The sequence below is a fragment of the Apteryx mantelli genome, chromosome 1 (genome assembly GCF_036417845.1).
Source record: "Apteryx mantelli isolate bAptMan1 chromosome 1, bAptMan1.hap1, whole genome shotgun sequence".
In the NCBI taxonomy this organism is placed as follows: Eukaryota; Metazoa; Chordata; class Aves; order Apterygiformes; family Apterygidae; genus Apteryx; species Apteryx mantelli.
The window spans coordinates 153,343,447-153,362,663 of NC_089978.1; the positions used below are offsets into that span (position 1 = coordinate 153,343,447).

General features: G+C 45.4%; 1 protein-coding gene across 1 annotated transcript in view; it reads left to right on the forward strand.

Annotated features, from left to right (window-relative positions):
* Positions 1–19,217, forward strand: part of CACNA2D4 (calcium voltage-gated channel auxiliary subunit alpha2delta 4) — a 136,087-nt gene that overhangs the window by 103,542 nt on the left and 13,328 nt on the right. Inside the window, exons 28-36 of the mRNA XM_067307017.1 lie at positions 2,719–2,780; positions 3,908–3,922; positions 5,865–5,909; positions 6,849–6,911; positions 13,414–13,484; positions 14,344–14,419; positions 16,222–16,274; positions 17,297–17,352; positions 18,864–18,884. Of these exons, the coding sequence (XP_067163118.1) occupies positions 2,719–2,780; positions 3,908–3,922; positions 5,865–5,909; positions 6,849–6,911; positions 13,414–13,484; positions 14,344–14,419; positions 16,222–16,274; positions 17,297–17,352; positions 18,864–18,884 (462 nt within the window). The remainder of the gene's footprint in view (positions 1–2,718; positions 2,781–3,907; positions 3,923–5,864; positions 5,910–6,848; positions 6,912–13,413; positions 13,485–14,343; positions 14,420–16,221; positions 16,275–17,296; positions 17,353–18,863; positions 18,885–19,217) is intronic.

Here is a 19,217-nt window from a genome sequence, read left to right on the forward strand (position 1 = left end):
TGTGCCGCACACCAGGGCCACTCAGAATTTCATGGACGTTGGATCTTTCTGTTCCCGCAGCATACTCTTTGCCACCAGAGCAAAAAGGCTCATTAGCTGTCATTTATACTTGGAACAAGCAGAGAGGGTTTTATTCTAGTTTTCTCCCTCTCATCTGAGCTGTGGAATCATACTTTACTGGAACTGAGATTTTGCTTTCCTCCTTTCTCCCTATTCTCACCAGAAGTCTAAAGGCACCCAGACACCTATTCATTACCAGTACTGGGAGGCTCCCTTGCGTCACTTGAATGCATGGAAGATTCTCCTAATTCTTGCCAGGAGCTGCCAATCCACCCCTGAGTGGCAAGGAGTGGTGCTGCCAGGCAGGAGCATGGAGTAGTTTCTCTGTTGTGATTCCCCTTGGTGGGTGCTATCCCCACCACTGTCTGGATAGACAAACCTGAGTGCAAGTCCAGCTAGCCCCTAACTGTGTTTCCAATGACCTCTTCAGACTGTGCAGCAATGTGAGGAGGAGAACAGCAGACACCGCAGCTCCACGAGGAATAGCTAGGGATGTCTGCTGGATACCAAGCAAAGAGACTGCTATAAAGAAAAGAAAGGGCTGGTGCAGGGGAGATCAGTAAGCACAGGCCCTATGGAAAGGCTACCATTGGCAAAGACTGCATGCAAAGGACAAGACTTGCTGACAGATGGCTAGACATGGCTGTGGAAAATATGGAAAATGGAAGGAGAGAGCTGGGAGAGCGTCCTTCCTGTCTGTGCCACAGGACATCAGTGCAAGCCCCCAGCTACTCTCCACTCTCATGTTGCAGGCAACTCTCTCTGAGTTCAGTACACACCACTCATAACTTGCTGGGCAGAAGAGAAGGGGGAGGCAAGGATTCATGACCAGGAGCTAAGGTCCCTTTGAGGAATGATTTCTGGATAGATGTTCCTCCTGGCAAAAACATGAGCTGCTCAGTAAGTCTCTGCATTGCAAGGTTAGTTTTCTAGATGCCAACTTCTCTTCACGTCTTATAAAATCTGCGTGTCCCAGGTAATGCTCAGTCCTGCCGGTGTGATCTGCTGTGAAAAGGAGAAAAGCTCTTGCTTGAGATAGCTTTAAAGGATAACGAGTTATTTATTCAAATCAGATCTCCTGCACCTCAGTGGACTCAGCATCAGTGGCACCATTTGCCGTCTGGCACAGATTGGTCTGTGGGGGCACCAAGCCTAACTGGGCCTGCCATAGCCCCGCTGAAGTCAATGACTTCTCCAGAGCTGGACTCCGCCCCATCCTTTCGCCTTTCTTTACGTTCTTTGAAGTAGGTATGGATGAATCTCGAGTGAACATTGTATCTTGTCTGGTTTGTGCTCTTTGAGGCCTAGGGACATGGCAGCTGTACAGAATAATCCCTTTACCCACTTAAAGGCAGTCAGATTCATTCTGCAACAGGGAGAGCTGGATAAGAAACATGCCTGTGAATGGGATTTTATAAGATGAACCAGCAATGGGAATGTGACAAGAAGGACACTGACACTGGTATAAAAGGCAGAGCTGATGTAACATGGCTGTGATTCCAGCTGATACCAGCTGCCAGGTTTTCTGTACGTGCTGCAAGAAAATACAGCATACTCTGATTCTCATTCTTACCCAGTTGAATTAGAGCATCAGATCAGACTGTTAACTTAAAAGCATCCACATAGTATATAGTGTGATTCAGATTTAAAGGATCCTAAGTGAGGTTCTGTTCCCCCCATAAAGCTCCTGCTAATTGAGAGGAAATCTGTAGAAACTAGAAACAGGTATCTGCCTGATACTGGTGGTTCTGAAAGGGGCTCAGAGTCTCCCTCTCTGTAGTTTTTCTCCTTCATTTCACTTTATATTCTATTTCAGGGTCCTGCTTGAGGCTCCCTGTTTTCCTCTGTCACAGTATTAGGATGTGCACATCTGCATTGGTTATTATGTGTGCTTGCAGGCAACCTACCTGGGGGATAGTTGTGTTACTCTGTCAGGGAGGCCCTGCACATTTTTTTCTAACGTAGAGTTATGCCTCGCTTCAGGGACATGATGCTGGGAATGGAACAGAGATTAAGCCAAGAAATTAGGATGTGCTTCATTAAAAAACGCACACGCTTCTGCTTGGAGGAATGTGCAATAGGCTGGGATCAGGTAGCTAAGCAGTTCTGATCTACACTCTTCCATCAAGTGGCTTTAGTATTTCTCTGCTTTCATGGTGGCTTAATGGCTATCTAAATCACTGTGGTCTCCCCTTGAGATAGGTGGGCATTTGAATCCCTTCCTCTCACTGGCCTACTTTTTTCTGATTGAGACTGTGTTGTGTAGCAGATGAGCCTGGGATGATCATAAAAGTCCATTCTGGCCTGACAGATCTACAACAGACAAAGAGGAAAGTTCATGCTCACTCCCTTGGTATTTTTTTTGTTAATCTGTTTGTATCTCTGTAGTGTTTAGTGGGTGGGAGGTGTCAGTACTTCAGTGCAGCAGTCAGCGTCTCCTTTTCCCCTACCTTGTTAAACCTCTGACTCTCACTTGATGGTCTGACTCAGTGCTTATCCATCAGTGCTTATCATTTACACTTGGAAGCAGGTTGCAATTGCAGTTACATCTTATTACTTCAGGCAAATATTTACCCCTCCTTTCCTAACTTGTGTTTGTCTTTCTCTCTCTCTCTCACACATTCCTCTTTTCATCCTTCCCCCTTTTATTTCCCATAGCGGTGGGTGTGCAAATTAAGCTGGAATTACTCCAACGCAAGTTTTGGATGGCCATGCAACAGGTAGGAGCATCAGCAACCATGCAGAGAGACAGTTTAATGTTCTTCGTCAGCTAGGCTGATGCTAGGTTACGTCATGTACGATGGCATTTTGATAAAGGCTTTAGTGAAATTTATGTTAAAAGATTTATGGAGTAGATTAGTTTGAAGTCACACATTTCTCTAATCCTTTGACGGCACTAATGCCATGTGAGCCATGAATCTGTTCCGCAAATGCTGTGTTGACGGTGTCGGCATCCTGGCCTGGCGTTAGCTCTGCTGCATGAGACACATTTAATTGTGGAAGTAGGCTTGTGCTCGTTCAGCCTTTCAGAAACCTCATGGAAATCTGCAACTCTGGGCATGTAGAAAACAAAATCTACTGCCCTCTTTTATCATCTTGATAACAGTAACAAAACACTAGTAGCTTGCCAAAATAAAAATGATTTGCTCCAGGCATAAGCTTTCAGTGTTTTGCTAATTTTGAACACTCTTGCTGGACCGAGAGAAGTGGAATAATTAAAACAGTCCCCTGGTCTGAGAGACAGGAAAAGTGAAACACTTTTCTGTTACTGTTCAGGGGCTTTCCCCCCAGATTTTGCTTTTGGGGCACTATACAAGGGAGAAAAGTCCAGTAGGACTAAAACAACACACAACAGAAATGGGTCTCTGCTGTAAAAAGAGGGAAATGTCATAAGGTGACTGTGGTGATGCAAGAGCCGGAAGCTGATTACCATGACAGAGAACAGGTGAAGGGGGAGATAGGGGGACCTAAGATAAACCTAACCTGAGCTAAAAAGACTTAGGTAAAGCATGTGAGCACATCCTGACATGTTGGCAGAGAGCTTAATTTTAAAAATTTCCTGAGGGCTATAGCCAGGCAGTTCTCACAGAGACATACACGCACTCTCATTTCAAGTGTTAAGTGAAACTGGGAAGATTTATTAAAGAAGCTAAAAGGAGGCCTGTGTGCCAAGTGTCTGTGTGCCATGGTCCTGATAGGTGCCTATAGGGAAAAAAGCCTTTGTATGGTTTCCCAGGACGTGACTGCAGTTTGACAGGGCAATGACTAACAGATTTTGTGTCATCTCCCCCATGTCAATGCATGCTGTGCTGCTCTGGATGTCCATGCTGTGCCTCCTGCCTCCCAGCCCAATGACAGTGATGTAAGTAGACAAAAGCTCTGGACAGAGAAGTATCCCAGCGTGCCTTGCCACGTCTCTGCTTCATAATTGTGCGGTTTGTGTGCCAGTGTAATATAGGCACTGTCCCTTGTCTGTAATCACTGGAGACAGTCCAAGCCTGTCGCAGGCTGTATTTGTCTTCGCAGTAATTAAGTGTCTTCGGCAAAGCTGAAAGTGCTCTGGGTTGCAGCATTTCAGAAACCTGACCAAGAACAGGAGAAAGCTGTGAGGTAGGTTGGTCTCTGAGGAGGGAGCTGAGACGATAAGGCAGTAGATGTAGTGGTCTCAAAGCAACCAGCAAGCTCAGGTTCAGCTATCCCCCCCCTCAAGGGCTCTCTGCAAGCTGTCAGGCTTCTCATCTCACTCCCATTGCTGCAAACGCAGCCTAGCACCAGGGGTACTGCTGGAATTTTTCCAGGTCTGGGCCTCAGCAGCGGAAATGAGAATCACTCCTCACACTGCTGAGAAAGGCACTCTGAGAGCCGGGACATTCTTGGGGGAAATGACCATCTCTGGTTCACGTGGGTTTTTCTTCTGATTTCTGAGCTCTGCGGTCTGTATTTGTTAGCCCCCAAGGCAATAATATTGGGTCATTATAGCCATATTTCTCAACTAACCAAAGAAAGAAACCCACCAGGGATAAAGGATAGGGCTGCTACTTTTAATGCCTATGTCTAGGGAGACAAAACAACTCAATCAGGGTGAGACTATGCTTGCACCTTTGCATCATGACACTGGGCCAAGGAGGGTCTTTAAACCATCATCCATAGGGCTTCAAAGAGCCAGTCAGAGTTGGAGCATAAGGATGGGGTATTGCAAAGCCACAGGGCTTGAAACAAACTCAGGCATCACTGAGCTTCCTTTGAAACTGAGCAGAGGGACAGAAACCTGAAAATACTGTTTTAGTCCTGCAAAACTCACTATGGGAAACAAAATCTACCTGAAAGTAATGGTTTTCTTGTGGTTCGAAATGACAGTTTCACCTCTTGTAACTGAGACTCATCCAGAAAGGGGGCTAGGGTTTGTATATAAGAGTTTTGCAGTAATAAAGAGCAGCTGACTGAGAGCAGACAGGCTATGGCACATGTCAGTGTCCTTCCCTGACCCTAGAAAACCTCTGGCAGGAAGGGGACCCCATGTACAGAAATGGCAACACCATGTCAGCTTTCTTTCCTCAGCTCCTGGTGAAAATAGAATTAAAAAATAACACAGAGAGACAGACACATGCAGCCACCACAAACTCAGAACAATTATGAAATCAATAAGCACCTGAAGGGCTTTGTTACTCACCACTTAACCCCTCCTGTCCCCGTCCGGTTCAGTGTTGTGAAACAAATGTCGACTTTGGTACACATAAATCCTAAATGAAACAAATGGATGGTGTCTCAGGCTACACAAGCACCATTCACATCCTATTTTATCATTAGTTGTCTAGATAATAAAGAAACCAACAGCAACAATAAAAAAAACCTGCCTGACAATAATCCTGAACTAAAACACCATGCATGTATTTAGTCCAGATTTTAGGAGATACTGAAACACATGCTGTTTTCTCGACAGCACGCAATAACCTTTGTTATCACAGCCAGAGAGCTTGATGCTGCCCCCTTCCTTTATAAGTGCCATCCCTGCTGGAAGTGCATAGGGAACTGCTGAAAGCAATTCACAGAGGCCAGTAGAGGCTTAGAGCCCTCAGCAATATTACTCAGGGAGGACTCATGGTGTGGGGAATATGCAGAGCCACTAACAGGTTTACTTGGTGGGTGTTGCCTGTGCATACTGTAGAGCTTGTCTTGTTCAAAATGCCAACTAACTTAAACAGCTTAATGGGATGCCGATACAGAGACCTTTTGCTTAGCCCTGCCAAGATGGAGACCGTAAGATGAGATCATGCCATGATTTAATTCCTGCTTTTCTTTTCCAGTGCAGTGCCTTGGATGGTGCCTGTCCACTAAGCTGTCAGGATGATGTAAGTTGCCCAGATTTCTTCTCTATACCTGCGATGGGAATGATCACCTGCTCTGTGGAGGCCTTTGTCTCCCCAAAAATCAAGTATTGTTCAACATCTTCTCACAAGAGGCTACACAGCTGGAGCAAGACTTCATGCCATTGACACAAACTTGCAGTTTAGGTCTTCCCCTAGTACCAACATCAACTGTGAGAGATCAGCTGAGCTCAGCAAGGGGGATGTGAATTCCAGCCAGTGACTCTAAGGAGACTCCATCTTTTCTAAGTCTGTCCCACTGGGGTCCCAGGCCTGCCAAAGAGAGTGGCTGCCAGCATGACATACATGCTGGACACCCCTCTTTGCCTTTATGCCACTGCTCCAATCTTGATCTCAGACGTGTTTGAGACAGGGTATCTTCTGCCCAGAGAGTGGCGTCACCAGAGAATTTTCGTCCTATATTCATGTGGGATCTTTGCATCCTAATTTTTCCCACTGACTCACTGTGAGACCCAAAGACTTCTGTCTAAACTCTGTGCCTCCATTTCCTGCTCTGCAAAATAAAAATGATAAATTGTTTCATTAGTGTTTGTAAAACTCTGAAATTTGAAGGTGAAAAGCATTAAATACCTCATTATTAAAGTGGAGTTGTCTCCAAATACCCTGTCACTTCCTACAGCATATATTGTCTGTGTAAGTACAGTTCAGTGTATGCTAGGCCTGCACACAACCATGCCAAGAGAAAATCTCTATCACAAACAGCTCACTGACAAAATATCTCAAAATAGAGGCAGAGAGCAAAAAATGAATTGTCTAAAGCCTGCCATAATTGAGTGACGGGGCTAGACATGGAAATGCTGAGGCTGAGTCTATTGCTGTAAGCACACGTCCACACTGCAGCAGTACATAACAGAAAACCATGGAAAAGCCATCTTTAATGTTGCTTCTCTTTCATCTCTGCAGATTCTGAATTGCTTCCTCATTGATAATAATGGCTTTATACTCATTTCCAAAAGACCTGCAGAGGTAAGAAAGCATAAGAGAAGGAGGACAGTGTGCTTGTCTTGTTCCTAAATAACACACCAGAGCTGTTTAAAACAAATGAAGTTGAATTCTGTACCAAGGTTGGCCACAGTGTGATTAAATTCAACTGTGTGGTGAGGGGAAGGCTTCCAGGCATAGTGACAGCTTGTTCTAGGTAAGTAACGAGTTTGCAATGATAAGGAAGGAACTAGTCAAAATGTCTTTTTTATAAAAAGCAAGGAAATCAGAATCCTTACCCTCACCGCAGATGCTACTGAAAGATGATCTAAGAGAGTCCCAGAAGGCAGGCATGCCCTGAAAATGGAAGGAAAGGCAGCAGCACTTTTGAGAGCCTCTTAAGCCAAAGCAAAGGCGTTCTTAGGGAAAGGAAGCTGAGGGGATAGGAAGAGCAAAATGCCAAAGGCAAAAATGAAGAAAAAAATCATTTAAGTAAATTGCAAAGAGGACTTGCTGGACTCATAGAGGTAAAAGAGTAAGGAAGAAGACTCAGGGCATTAATGAGAATATAGCAACAGAAGTTGATTCCTTTTCTCCTGCTGCCAGTACCTCCGCAACTAATTCCAGAGAGCTCAAGGGGAGCAATTTGTGATGTGATACCTGTTCACCTTGGGCAAAATCAACAGAACCAGCCACTACATGGTTTAACTATACCTTTCTGCCCTCTGGTAAACTTACCACAGAGCTTCTTATTTCAAAATAAAAAAATGCCATGGATATGGATGACAAAAAGTAGCATGCTGGAACAGACTCATGAACTACAAAGCAATAAGTTACTAGCAAGAGCTAGCTTATAGAAGAAATGGAAAATGAAGCATTTTCATTACTAACAGTAGTGTGGAATTTCATTAAAATTGCCATAGTACCAGAGTTACAAATATGGCGTGTATATTTCCAAAAGGCAGTAGATCCAATCCCAGAAAGCACTTTTTCAAGATGTGACAAACACTTTAAAATGATACATAAAAACAGAATTATAAAACACCCAATGGATGTGATTGGGACAAACAGCACAGCTTCTATAAAGGAAGAAAATCTGTTATCATCTACAGTTGTTTGAGAGTTTCAGCAGAACAGTAGATAAGGGAGAAGGAATGACCTAATGTATTTCAGTTTTTCTAAAAGCCTTTAACAGAATCCCTCATAAGAGGTTGTTAAAGAAGTTCTGGTTAAGGAGCAAAACATGAAGTACTGTCATTCATCTCAAGGTAATTGAGACAGAAAAACAAGAAGAGGAATAAAACAAGATTTTTAGAATGGAAAACATCAGCAGTATGTGTCCCATAGTTTCTGGACTTTTGTTGGCTAGCATATTCATTAATCTGCTGGCAAAAGGGAAAGGTGACATAGTGAATTCTGCAGACACTACACAATAGTTCCAGAGATGCCAAATGAGAATTGTTAAGACAGGCGAAGCAAAGTGAATCAGCAATGCAGTAGCACGCAGAGGTGGTACTGACAGGTATAAAGTAGTGCATGTTGCAAGGAATAACCAACCTCTTTTCCATCAGAAAAGTGACCTATCTGGCACAATGGATATTTCAGTAAAAGTGCCTGTTCAGTGACCTGTTGTGCTAAGAAAAGCAAACAAAGCCTGAAAATAAAAGGAGGACAATGCATCAGAGTTGCAATGGCTCCCTACTCTGGGAGGCCAGGTCCTACTGTATGTTCAGTATCACAGAATCACAGAATGGTTGAGGTGGGAAGGGACCTCTGCAGATCATCTAGTCCAACCCCCCTGCTCAAGCAGGGTCACCTAGAGCACGTTGCACAGGATCGTGTCCAGGCAGGTTTTGAATATCTCCAGAGAAGGAGACTCCACAACCTCGCTGGGGAACCTGTTCCAGTGCTCAGTCACCCTCACAGTGAAGAAGGTTTTCCTCATGTTCAGTCAGAACTTCCTGTGTTTCAGTTTGTGCCTGTTGCCTTGCGTCCTGTCGCTGGGCACCACTGAAAAGAGTCTGGCCCCGTCCTCTCGACACCCTGCCTTCAGATACTTTTACACATTGATAAGATCTCCTCTCAGCCTTCTCTTCTCCAGGCTAAACAGGTCCAGCTCTCTCAGTCTTTCCTCATAAGAGAGATGCTCCAGTCCCCTAATCATCTTCATAGCCCTCCGCTGGACTCTCTCCAGGAGTGCCATGTCTCTATGGGTTGGTCTTTTTAGTCTTAGGAGTCACCATTTCCTCCTCTGACCACCATGGTATTTTCAAAGGTGCTTTACTGAGTGCTGTTGCATGTGTTCACAGATAAAGGCACCTACATCCTTTGGGCACCACATCTACTGCCCTTTCTCAGCGCTGTCATCCCAGGTTCTGTCACTGTATTTTTCTGCATCTTATGGAAAAAAAAATTTTTTTTGAAAAACTGGTCTCTGAAAGATCTGACTAGCAAAAACCTGGCCTTACAGTGGATTTGAGTAAATTATAAACATTATCCACATGCCTCTGAGATCAGGCATTTTGGCAGGCGCCAATACTGTCAGCTTCTCCAGCTGTTACCTACCCGACCTTGGAAAGCTCGCCACTACTTTTCTTCCCAGATGACTTCTTTATCTTGTTGCAGTTACTGCTTCTACTTCCCAGTGACACCACGGGTGTCCACACTGTTAGACCCTATATGGAATTCAAGATTGCAGCTACACAGCCAGGAAAGCACATAGGCAGCAGCAGCATTAAACCAATAGCCAGGGTTTCGTTGCCTTCATAGCTAAATGCTGCTACGTGGGAGGCCCTGCCTCATACCCGACACCAGCACCAGCAGGAGCGGCTCAGATACCTGGGTCAGTGTTTATGCCTAGCTGAGAGAAGAAAGGCTTTCCGCCTGCCGTACCCATTCTGCAAAACCGGCCAGAATGGGAAGGAGTGCGTCAGATCCTGAGCGAGCGGGTGTGTGCGGGCGATCCCGGTGACTCACACTGAGTGGAGCGGCTTGGAAGGAAACGTTCCTCACAGGCCATCTGCCCAGCTGCGCAGCACAAACTGTTACGGCTCCAGTGCAAGTGGGGCCGTGGACGCTTCCTCTGTGTTTGCCCGAGAAAGGCAACCAAGGAACCGGCTTCACGTCGAAAACAAACAGAACATGCCAACAGGGTGCTGCTTCCTGGGGCACCACTCAAGCTAAAAATAGAGAAGAGGTGGCAAAGTGCATGTGTCCTTATGGTGCCCATATGAGCAGCTGGTGCTGAGAGCTCCTCCAGGGCCTGTGAGATCTTCTGCTCCGTTTCTCTGCTCACTCCCTTTGGGCTACGGTGCTTCACCTTGCACTCAGCCTGCTCCCTGCCCAGGGCTGCTTGCACCCCTTTCCCTGAACAACCTGCACTGGAAACAAGAGGGGCTCCGCGACAACCCTCTAAAAGCAGCCTCGTTCAGGCTCTGCCTCCCTCCACCTTTGGGATGGGGGATTGGCTCTAATAACCACTGCCCGAAGGTGGCAAGAAGCTTACTGACAGGCAGAAGCCACTGCAGAAGAAGGAGGGACTCAGGACTTTAATGACTGATGAGATGGAAACTCCCTGCAGGACTACTTGAAAAAGAATGGGTAATCTCTTAATTCAGACTAATCCTCCATCCAAACTCATCGTGGAGGGAGCGAAGAGTTAATAGCCAGAGTCATGAAAAAGGAGTGGGTGGGAGAGAAGACCAGGCAATCTGGGGCAGAGGAGGAAGGGAAAGTATCTGACAGGCCCAGACTACGCTGCAGCAAGGGCTGTGCCAGGGGAGCACTTTCCAGTGCTGTCAAAACATGAGGCGAACTTGTCCCCTGCACACTGGCACAGAGCTGCATCCCAGCCAGGCACAGGCCTGTGCAGACAGCCCTCCCTGCTAGCTGTCACCGCCACAGATGTGAGAGTTGCTCTGCACAGTGACAGGGTTTTTCTGCCGATGTTTGCAGTCGTTGCCCTGTGACCGCCCCTGAGTTTTTAGCAGTCTTTCGCTGCCAGTCAGAACGAGTGCCTGAGGCACAGCTTCAGATCTCAGGTCTTGAGAATTCTCCACCTGTGGCATCCAGATGTCCCCTTGCTCACTACAAGTATTTCTTTGGGACTCCTGCCTTCTCCCCGAGGCATCTCGCAAGGTAATTCTGCAAGCAGTGCCCAGGTGGGACTCACAGGACAAGGTGCGGGGCAGGATCTAGCAGACCAAGATGCCACCAGGGCCTGAGCAGAGGTTGCAGAAAAGCAAGAGCTGGCTTTGCTTGAGCAGTGCAGCAAGGAGGCTGTGTGCTTGCCCCACACCTGACCCATCTGGCCATTTGTCCACAGCTCCCTGGTGCCAATCCCACAACAGCCCTTGTCGGTCCACTGCCCAGCACTGGATTTAACAAGGCTGCTAGCAATGGTGATTCCTGATAACGCACAGCAGCACAGCAGACACAAAATGAGCTGTCTTCCATCGTATTTGCGTGAATAGTTTATCACACAGGCAAAGCATGGATGGATACATGTCCACGAGCAGTGATGGACCTTGCCAGCTGTGTGTGTGCTCCAGGGTGCATCTCTTTGCTGTGCATAGTCCATGTACTTGTATGCTCTCAGCTGCAGGGCAGTATGACACACCGTGTGTCATGCAAGGATGTCAGAGGTGATGCTTTGTTCTGTGAATCTGTGAAATCGCAAGGGCCTGTGGAAACCTGCCCAGAGCTGAGAGTAAGGAGGAACGCAGCAGAGGGACATTTGCAGGAGCAGCAGACAGTCATTGGAGGCAGGAGACTGTAATGAGAACTGTTTTGCAAAATGTTGCTTCAGTAAAGAACTGTTTCAGCTTGTGCCAAGTAGTGGCTTTATGTGTTACTACCCTCACAAAGTACCTAAACCAGTATTTAGCTTTTGATGTCTGATTCTGTGTTAAATGCCAGTTTGCTGATGCTATTCTGTACCCATTCCCTAGGCCTTACTCTCACCTATACAAATATCTCCTCATACTTATACCAGTAAGAATCAGGCCCTCCCTGGAGAAACTCAGTCAGACATCAGTATCTCTGGACAGCACAGATCTCCTCTGCGGTCCTGCAGTGACCCTCTGCCCTTGCCACACCAGCTGCAGATTGTGCTGTGTTAAATCCCACTGCTCTTGCTCCTGCTGTGGCTGCAGACTGGTATTAAATGCAGGCAGCTGGCCTCCTAACCACCATAATCAGCTTGAAAGAGCTGGAGAGGTGGAAGAAGTTAGTGCTTGCTCAGACATGTTCGACCATCTTTGAGATGATTAAAATCCAAATGCTAAAAGGGAAGTTGATGTTATGTATCAATTTATGCAATGAAACACCTTCTAAACACTCTTGGGAGGAGGCTCATAACCATGTAACACTACTGTTAGATGATTACCATATGATCTTAGGTAAATCTGCCTAAGGCTTTTTTTAGTGGAAATGGCCCACTCAGATAAATGAAGTCATCTGTCAACTGCTAATACATGCTAAACAACTGGTAGCCTATCAGTGGAAAAGTAAAATGTCCCCCTACAAACTACATGAATGGTTCTATAACATATAGGTGCTATTTACTGTGTCAAGACCCATCAGCCAGGATACAGGACAGATCTGTATCTATGTTTTTATTATTTACAAGTATTTTATTTACTTGCTTGCAAACAAAGCAGTGGATTTGGCAGATTATGAGCATTTTTGTAATAGATGTGTCACAATTTAGTAATCCAGAAAGCTAAACTGTCATTCAGTTTAAGAAGTCTTTATTGTGGTGGTTCCCAGAGTTGGGGTTGTGACCCTACTTGGGTTTATCAGCCCTGAAATATAAATGGGACCACAGGGTCACAAACCCCACTTTTAGTCCTGAAATGCAAGCAGAATTTGGGGATTGTTGCCCCCCAAATGCAACTTCTGCTAGGGTGGAGCCTGGGCAATAGCTTTGACTGTACTGGTGCATAGTGTCTGGTGCAAACTAAAGGGATGAATCAGTTTGTGATATGTTGTTCGGTTTTTAAACTATTGCACGTTTGGAACTTGCACCACAGTGATTTGTAAAATTGCTTGTGCTACCTAAATAAATCTGTACTGTGCATTTACGCATGGTGAGTCAGTTAGTCTCAGGTAGCTGGACAACAGAGGTTTATGAAGGCACTACAGCCCCAAGCTAACAGAGCAGGCTCAAGTAGAAGAGACTTAAGCTTTCGGATCCAGAAAACCTGGGTTTACAAAAACTCACAAGAGAACCCAGGTTTCAAGTGAATTAATGTGCCTGGGTCTCTGCAGCTTTAAAGTCTGCCTTTTTCTGTCAGAGTCTGCAGGGACTTATGTGGGCTAAATCATTTTGAAGCACAGTAGGAATGGCATAGAATACCCAACCTGCAGTGCGGGGAAAGTCCTCCCTCAAACCTTCTAGCCAGCCAAAGGTCAAACTCTTTAAAATGCTTGTTATGTGCAGTAGGTAGCAGAACCTTCAGCTTCTAGACAGACTGTATCAGCTGAAGCAGTAGAGCACTTGGAAATTTTACTGTTCACAATTTATTCCTCTTTCTTGTGCTTGCAGACTGGAAAATTTTTTGGTGCAGTGGATGGCTCAGTAATGACCCAGCTGCTAAACATGGGCATGTTCAAGCGGTAAGTGGTGGATCTCTGCTCTGTACTTCTCTGCTTTCAGATGGTGTGTGGAGAAGCGTGTATCATGCCCCTGTAAGCAGCACCACTGGGGAGGGGGAGGATGCATGAGTTGGTGCATGTGGCTCTCTTATTTTACCACAAGAACTCCTTTGACTGCCTGCCCCCTTCCCCTGGCTCATTCAACTATCATCACCATGCACCCTGTTTCTCCTCATCTCTTGCCTTTCAGTCTGCTGCAAAGCACTGTCGAATACAGTAATTCCCAAGCTTTGTGTTGCCAGAGAGCAGCTACTTCTCTGTCATTTCTAAGGCAAAGTACTATGGGAAACACTTCTTTGCATTTTGTGTGAAAGCACTTCAGTTTCCTGTGCCACTTGGAAAGCCTTTCTATGAGTGGTTGGCTGAGAGGCCCCTCCAGACGCAGCATTGCAGCTAGCTGAGAACATTTCTCTCTTAAAAATACCTCTGTTATTTTCATTCCACACCCCCAGTAGTTTTCAAAAGAGAATTGAGAATTTCAGTGGATTGAAAACAGGAACTAGGGAAACTTGAGGTAGATATAATTATAATTTTTCTGTTCCAGAGTCCGTGTTGCTCATCATCTGAAATTAGGGACACATTTCCTCCTGTACTGACCCAGTTACATTAATCTGGGCCCTGTATATCTCACTTTTCAAAATTCAGAAGTGGCCAAAGAGCAGAGAGGGATATAAGCAGGCCCCCACTTTAGTTCTTCTGTATAGAATTTTTTTTTAATTGTGGTCCAAGTAGGAAAAAAGTAGTGCACACTGACATGAGTGTCTCAGAGGCAGTTGCATTGCTTGCTTTTGACTGCTTGCTTGTTTTGTTTTGATTGTAGGGTGACAATGTATGATTATCAAGCAATGTGTAAAGTACCCTACCACCACCACAGCGGAGCACAGCCTCTGCTCAGCGTATGTATCTCTGCACGTAGCCCTGGGATAGTCTGTGGAGGCTTTCTTCTAGGGCATCTCCAACACCCTGATGAAGCACATTCCCCAAAAGAGCTTAGCAGCTGTTTGCTTTCAAGTCATGGCAATGCCCAACCTCATGTAAGGCAGATTTCTGAGGCAGTGACTGCCACTGACAATGGTTCCCAATTTGGCTCTCTATTGGTATATAGGATCTTGTTGAAAATTTGAAGCACCGGGGAGAGGACAGGAACTAGACTATGTCAGGCTTCTAAAAGCCAAGAAACCAACCAAGTTGCAGCTGAAAGGAACAGAGTTGTTTTTATAGGACATTGTTTTACTCAGCAGCTCAAAAAGGAGAATTACACTGTCAGCGAACAGAGCATCTGGGACGAAGTCATCAGCCTTTTAAGGAAGATCAAGTAGGCTTGAGTAACTGGGAAGAAGGTTAAAGCTGGGAGAAGAGCTGATAGCCCAGAGAAAGGCCGAGCTGCCAGAGTCAACAGTTTCACCAGTACTCAAATGCAATCACTTCTTAGTCTGATACAACCTAATAATCTCATCCTGTTCTACCTTCCTAACCTGGCCTCAACCAGACAGAACTAAGTAATTAATCCAAAACTAATCCAGTTCAAACTAGTTAAAGCAACCCTCAACAGGGATGTGTTTATTATTTTTATATATCATTTTTTGATACTTTAAAATATAGTGTGCTGGAAGTACATTTTATGGCATGACTGTCATTTTTTCCTACTAAAAAGTATTTTCAACAAAATATTACCTTTTAATAATGTGTTAATTTTTTTAGCAATTGTTATACTTACGCTAGATAGATAAAATATTGTGATTGTAGTGAAAATATTTGCTTGATCATATCCTATAAAATTTTGGTTACTGAAAGAAATTTCAAAAAATGTAAGCTGCCCAAAAAAGGCAAACTGAGAGGAGAATAACAGGGTGAGCTTTAAGCTCTCATCTCTCCCTTTCCCTTCCTAGCAAAACCCTCAGAAAGTAAGAAATCAACAAAAAGTGCATTTTTCGTATACATTGTTCATAGGAAAAATCAATCCAATTCCCAACCATCTATACATTTTACCATTTGCTGACTTATTTTGGTTGAAGTGAGTTAGCAGTAACTGAAGATTATCTTGTATCCTGTGACTGCTATATGTTTTGGGTCTGAGGATATAGGGGGATTAGGGGAGAAAGAGGTGAGAATTAGATATGGTCACCATGAAGAAAAGAATCAGCAGGATTCTCTGTAGATGAATTGTCCCTGGGACAATTTGTAGCTGAAAAGAAAGAAAACGAAAGTAGACATGCCATTTTGAGGAAAAACTGGATAAAAGCACAGTCAAGCATAATCAATAGCAGATAACAGTAACTCCTGGACAATACTGTAGCTTGTCCCAGAAACACCGCTTGCCATCAGAATATAAAAGCATCCAAAACTGGTGGTGTCCCATTTAGCTGTATTTCTCTCCTGCTCTGAGCTCTCAAGGTCATCCATACTGAAGAGAAATCATCCAGCAATTACATCTTCAAAGTCCTTCATACATTTGTGATAAACTACCTGACCCTGCTTGGGAGGGGGTGAGAAGATATTATTAGTAGCGAGGCAGCTCCGCTGTCTTTTGATGCATTTTGAGCATTTTCCAGTGACACCCAGACTTTGAATTTCCAGCCTGTCTTCAAGAGTTCAGACCCATGGAGGGAATTGGTCTGAAACATGGGGCCCAAACTCTCTGACCAAGTCCTTATGGTATTTCTCTCTCTCTTTTTTTTTTTTTTTTTTTGTTCTCCAGCCAATTTATGCCTTTCTAACTGCAGTGAAATGGCTGATAAGTGATTTCCTCATGTGAGTACAAAAAGAGATGGGCATTTGGGAGGCTCAGACCAATAGGGGTGAGAGCTAAGAAAACTACAAGTTTCTTGGGCTCCAAGGCCCGAGTAGGACATTGCTGTCAGCCTTTTTGAGACATTCAGCTCTGTGCTCCTGGAGCCTGTGCCTCACTCCTGGGAGACAGAATACTATTACTATTCCCATTTTGCAAATGGAGAGGCAGAGGCCCAGAATGGGTCTGGGATTTACCTGAGGTCACTCAGTACAAAGTGGCAGAGTCAGAAATAGGACTTGGGTCTCCCGAGGCCTGATGCAGATCCTTGATGCTAAGTCCTCTTTCCTGTCTCATTTGCCTGCGCCAAGTGAATGCATGTGTTCACTTCACAGGAGGTGAAGACTGAAAGAATGAAGCCAGGAAGCTCAGATCCAAGAGAGAGGCAAGGGAGAAAAAAGCAGGGTGAGGGGAGGCCTTGAATCGAGCACTGGCTTCAGGCTCACCTCAAACTTCAGGGGTCAGGAGCAAGAGTTCAGATTCAAATTAGGATCAAAGTGCCTCTGCTCAGCTTGCTGGGCCCAGGCTGAGATACTGACCCTGATTATCCCAACCTGAGATGCCAGATCCTAGGGCTTGAGTTTATTGCTACAGAATTATTCTGTGTGACTTGCAGCTGATGCTGTGTAGTCAGAGTGCCGGCTTCCTGGCAGCCATCCGCGCCTGCTCCTCAGGTGGCTCTCAGAGTGACTGAATCCCTCAGCAGCCTCAGGGGCCACAGTAGTCATTCCTTCAGTGGAAAGCCCCACATACAGTATGTACTTCTGGAAAAAGCCGATTTAGTTATTCCAGAGTCCATGATACAGAACTATACTGTATCATGTGGAGCAAAAAAAAAAACAAAAAAAAATCAGACTTCCACTGCCAGAAAATTGATAGTGAACGTTTTGGGACGGATACTCACTGGGCCACAGGGCCATCTCACTGACACCTGCATCCCTTTAGGCTACTGAAAAAGTGTCCTCTGTTCTTGCTCTTTTGACAGCTTCCTTTTGGAGTTTAACATGAGTAGCTTCTGGCAGTCAGACAACTTGGCAGATGGTGAGTATACAGGAATGCAGCCACCCCATAGCACGTGAGCATTACAGCCACCAGTGGCAGAAGAAGCTGCATGGGAAAGCCAGCATCATGTGAAAACACTGCCCTCTCCCCATACTGTGGCTCCCTCTGCGGAATCTAGAATCCAGTTTCCATGCCCCAGCACTACTTCTCCCTCCCCTTCCACTCCCGTCTCAGCCTACCAAAGCACCACAGCTGTCAGGGTGAAGCCCTTCAATGTGCTGCTCAGAGGATGCTGCTTTCTTTTCCCCAGTATAATTGCAGCATGGGGGTCTTCTTTCCAAGCACCCCGCCACGGTGCATGCACTGGGACAAAAGCCTCTGTCTATCAGCTGCAGAGCCCTTCAGTTTGAAAGACTCCCTTCGATTCCTTCATGACGGTGGCCTATGGGACAGGATAGAGTAGGGCTGAGACCAGCAGGCTCTGCAGAGCTTGGCAGGGGTCACTGGGAGCTAGCCAGAGAGCCTGTAGGATTCAAACAAAAATAACATCTTTACATCCTTTTTTGAACCATCCTGTGGGATTCTCTGCTGAGTTGTACTGGCTGGTTCAAATAACATATTAAGGGTCTATACTTTCCCACTGAACTCTCTCTCTCTCTGGAAGATAAAAGATTGTGGCACATGCTATGGCAAAGTAGCTGAGTACAGCAGAAGAAGCAGAGGGGTATGGCTGGGTTGAAATCCAGTGACCTGCCCAGGAGTTACAAGGCTGCCTGCTAAAAAGGTCCCCAGAGCCTCTGTGGTCTTATCCCTGCTCCTACAGGCAGGGAATGTAAATGGCCATGAGGCAACCTTAAGGGAAAGGTGAGGAGTGCTCTGTGCAACAATGTAGATACTGTTATTACATCCAGACTAGTTGTTCAGCACTAAAGGTACTTTCACTGAGGCAGTGATATGTTCCCTGCTAACTGTAGGGCTGAACTTTCATTTGCTCTAAATTTTCCTGGTCAAAGCAAAGCAGTCATTTTCAGAAAGGAAAACTTCCTCCTAGCCAGAGAGCTAGCCCAGTGTCTAGGTACCATATAACTCCCACTTGGCTCCTCCAAAGAGGTTCACCAGATGCGATGATGGAAGTTGCAGATATACCCTGTGCAGCACTGCATGCTGCTCAACACATGTCAGGATAAACAGAGTGACCCCATGCAGAAATCAGTGAGGAAGAGTCAGATGAGCAAATACAGCACTTCTGTTAGTGCAGGAGTGACTGCTCTTACTGGAGGACAGACCTAGAGGCCTTGTGTTTCTGCAAAGAGCTGTTGATGCTAAACGGCTGAAATTTGTTTTAATCTTTGAGATGTGAGGAAGAAGGGAGGGGTTTCTGACTGCTGCACTACTCATCACTATTTCCTTTTCTGCTTTCTTCTTCTCTCTCTTGCATCACTTCTGTGACCCCTGTGTATGAATTCATCTCCTCGTTGTGCTACCATCATGTGAAACTGTCACGTGGCTCCATCTTCATCATGTGTGTGTGTGTTATGTGATTTGTCCAGCCAAGGCTGTCTTCCATCACTGTAAGTAGAACTGTTTAGCAACAAAAAGATTAGGATTTAGCTAGAAATCCCAGGCTAGGAAGACATTTTTCCACCTCTTGGACAATGTGGAACTTGCAGAAGGGTTTCACAGCGACATGGTAGTGCCTGGCTGTATTTCCTTGCACTACAAAGAGAAGGAGCAAGCAGTGCTGTTACTTGTTTAGCTGCCTGAGCTGGTGATTGAAGGTCTGTCACTGAGAAGTCAATAAAAGAAAAGGACACACCAGTCTCCTCAGAGATTGCAGGCCCAGACAAAACCATCACTCATTACTGTAGCATAGATAGGCCCTTAACGCCTATAACGTGGCATGT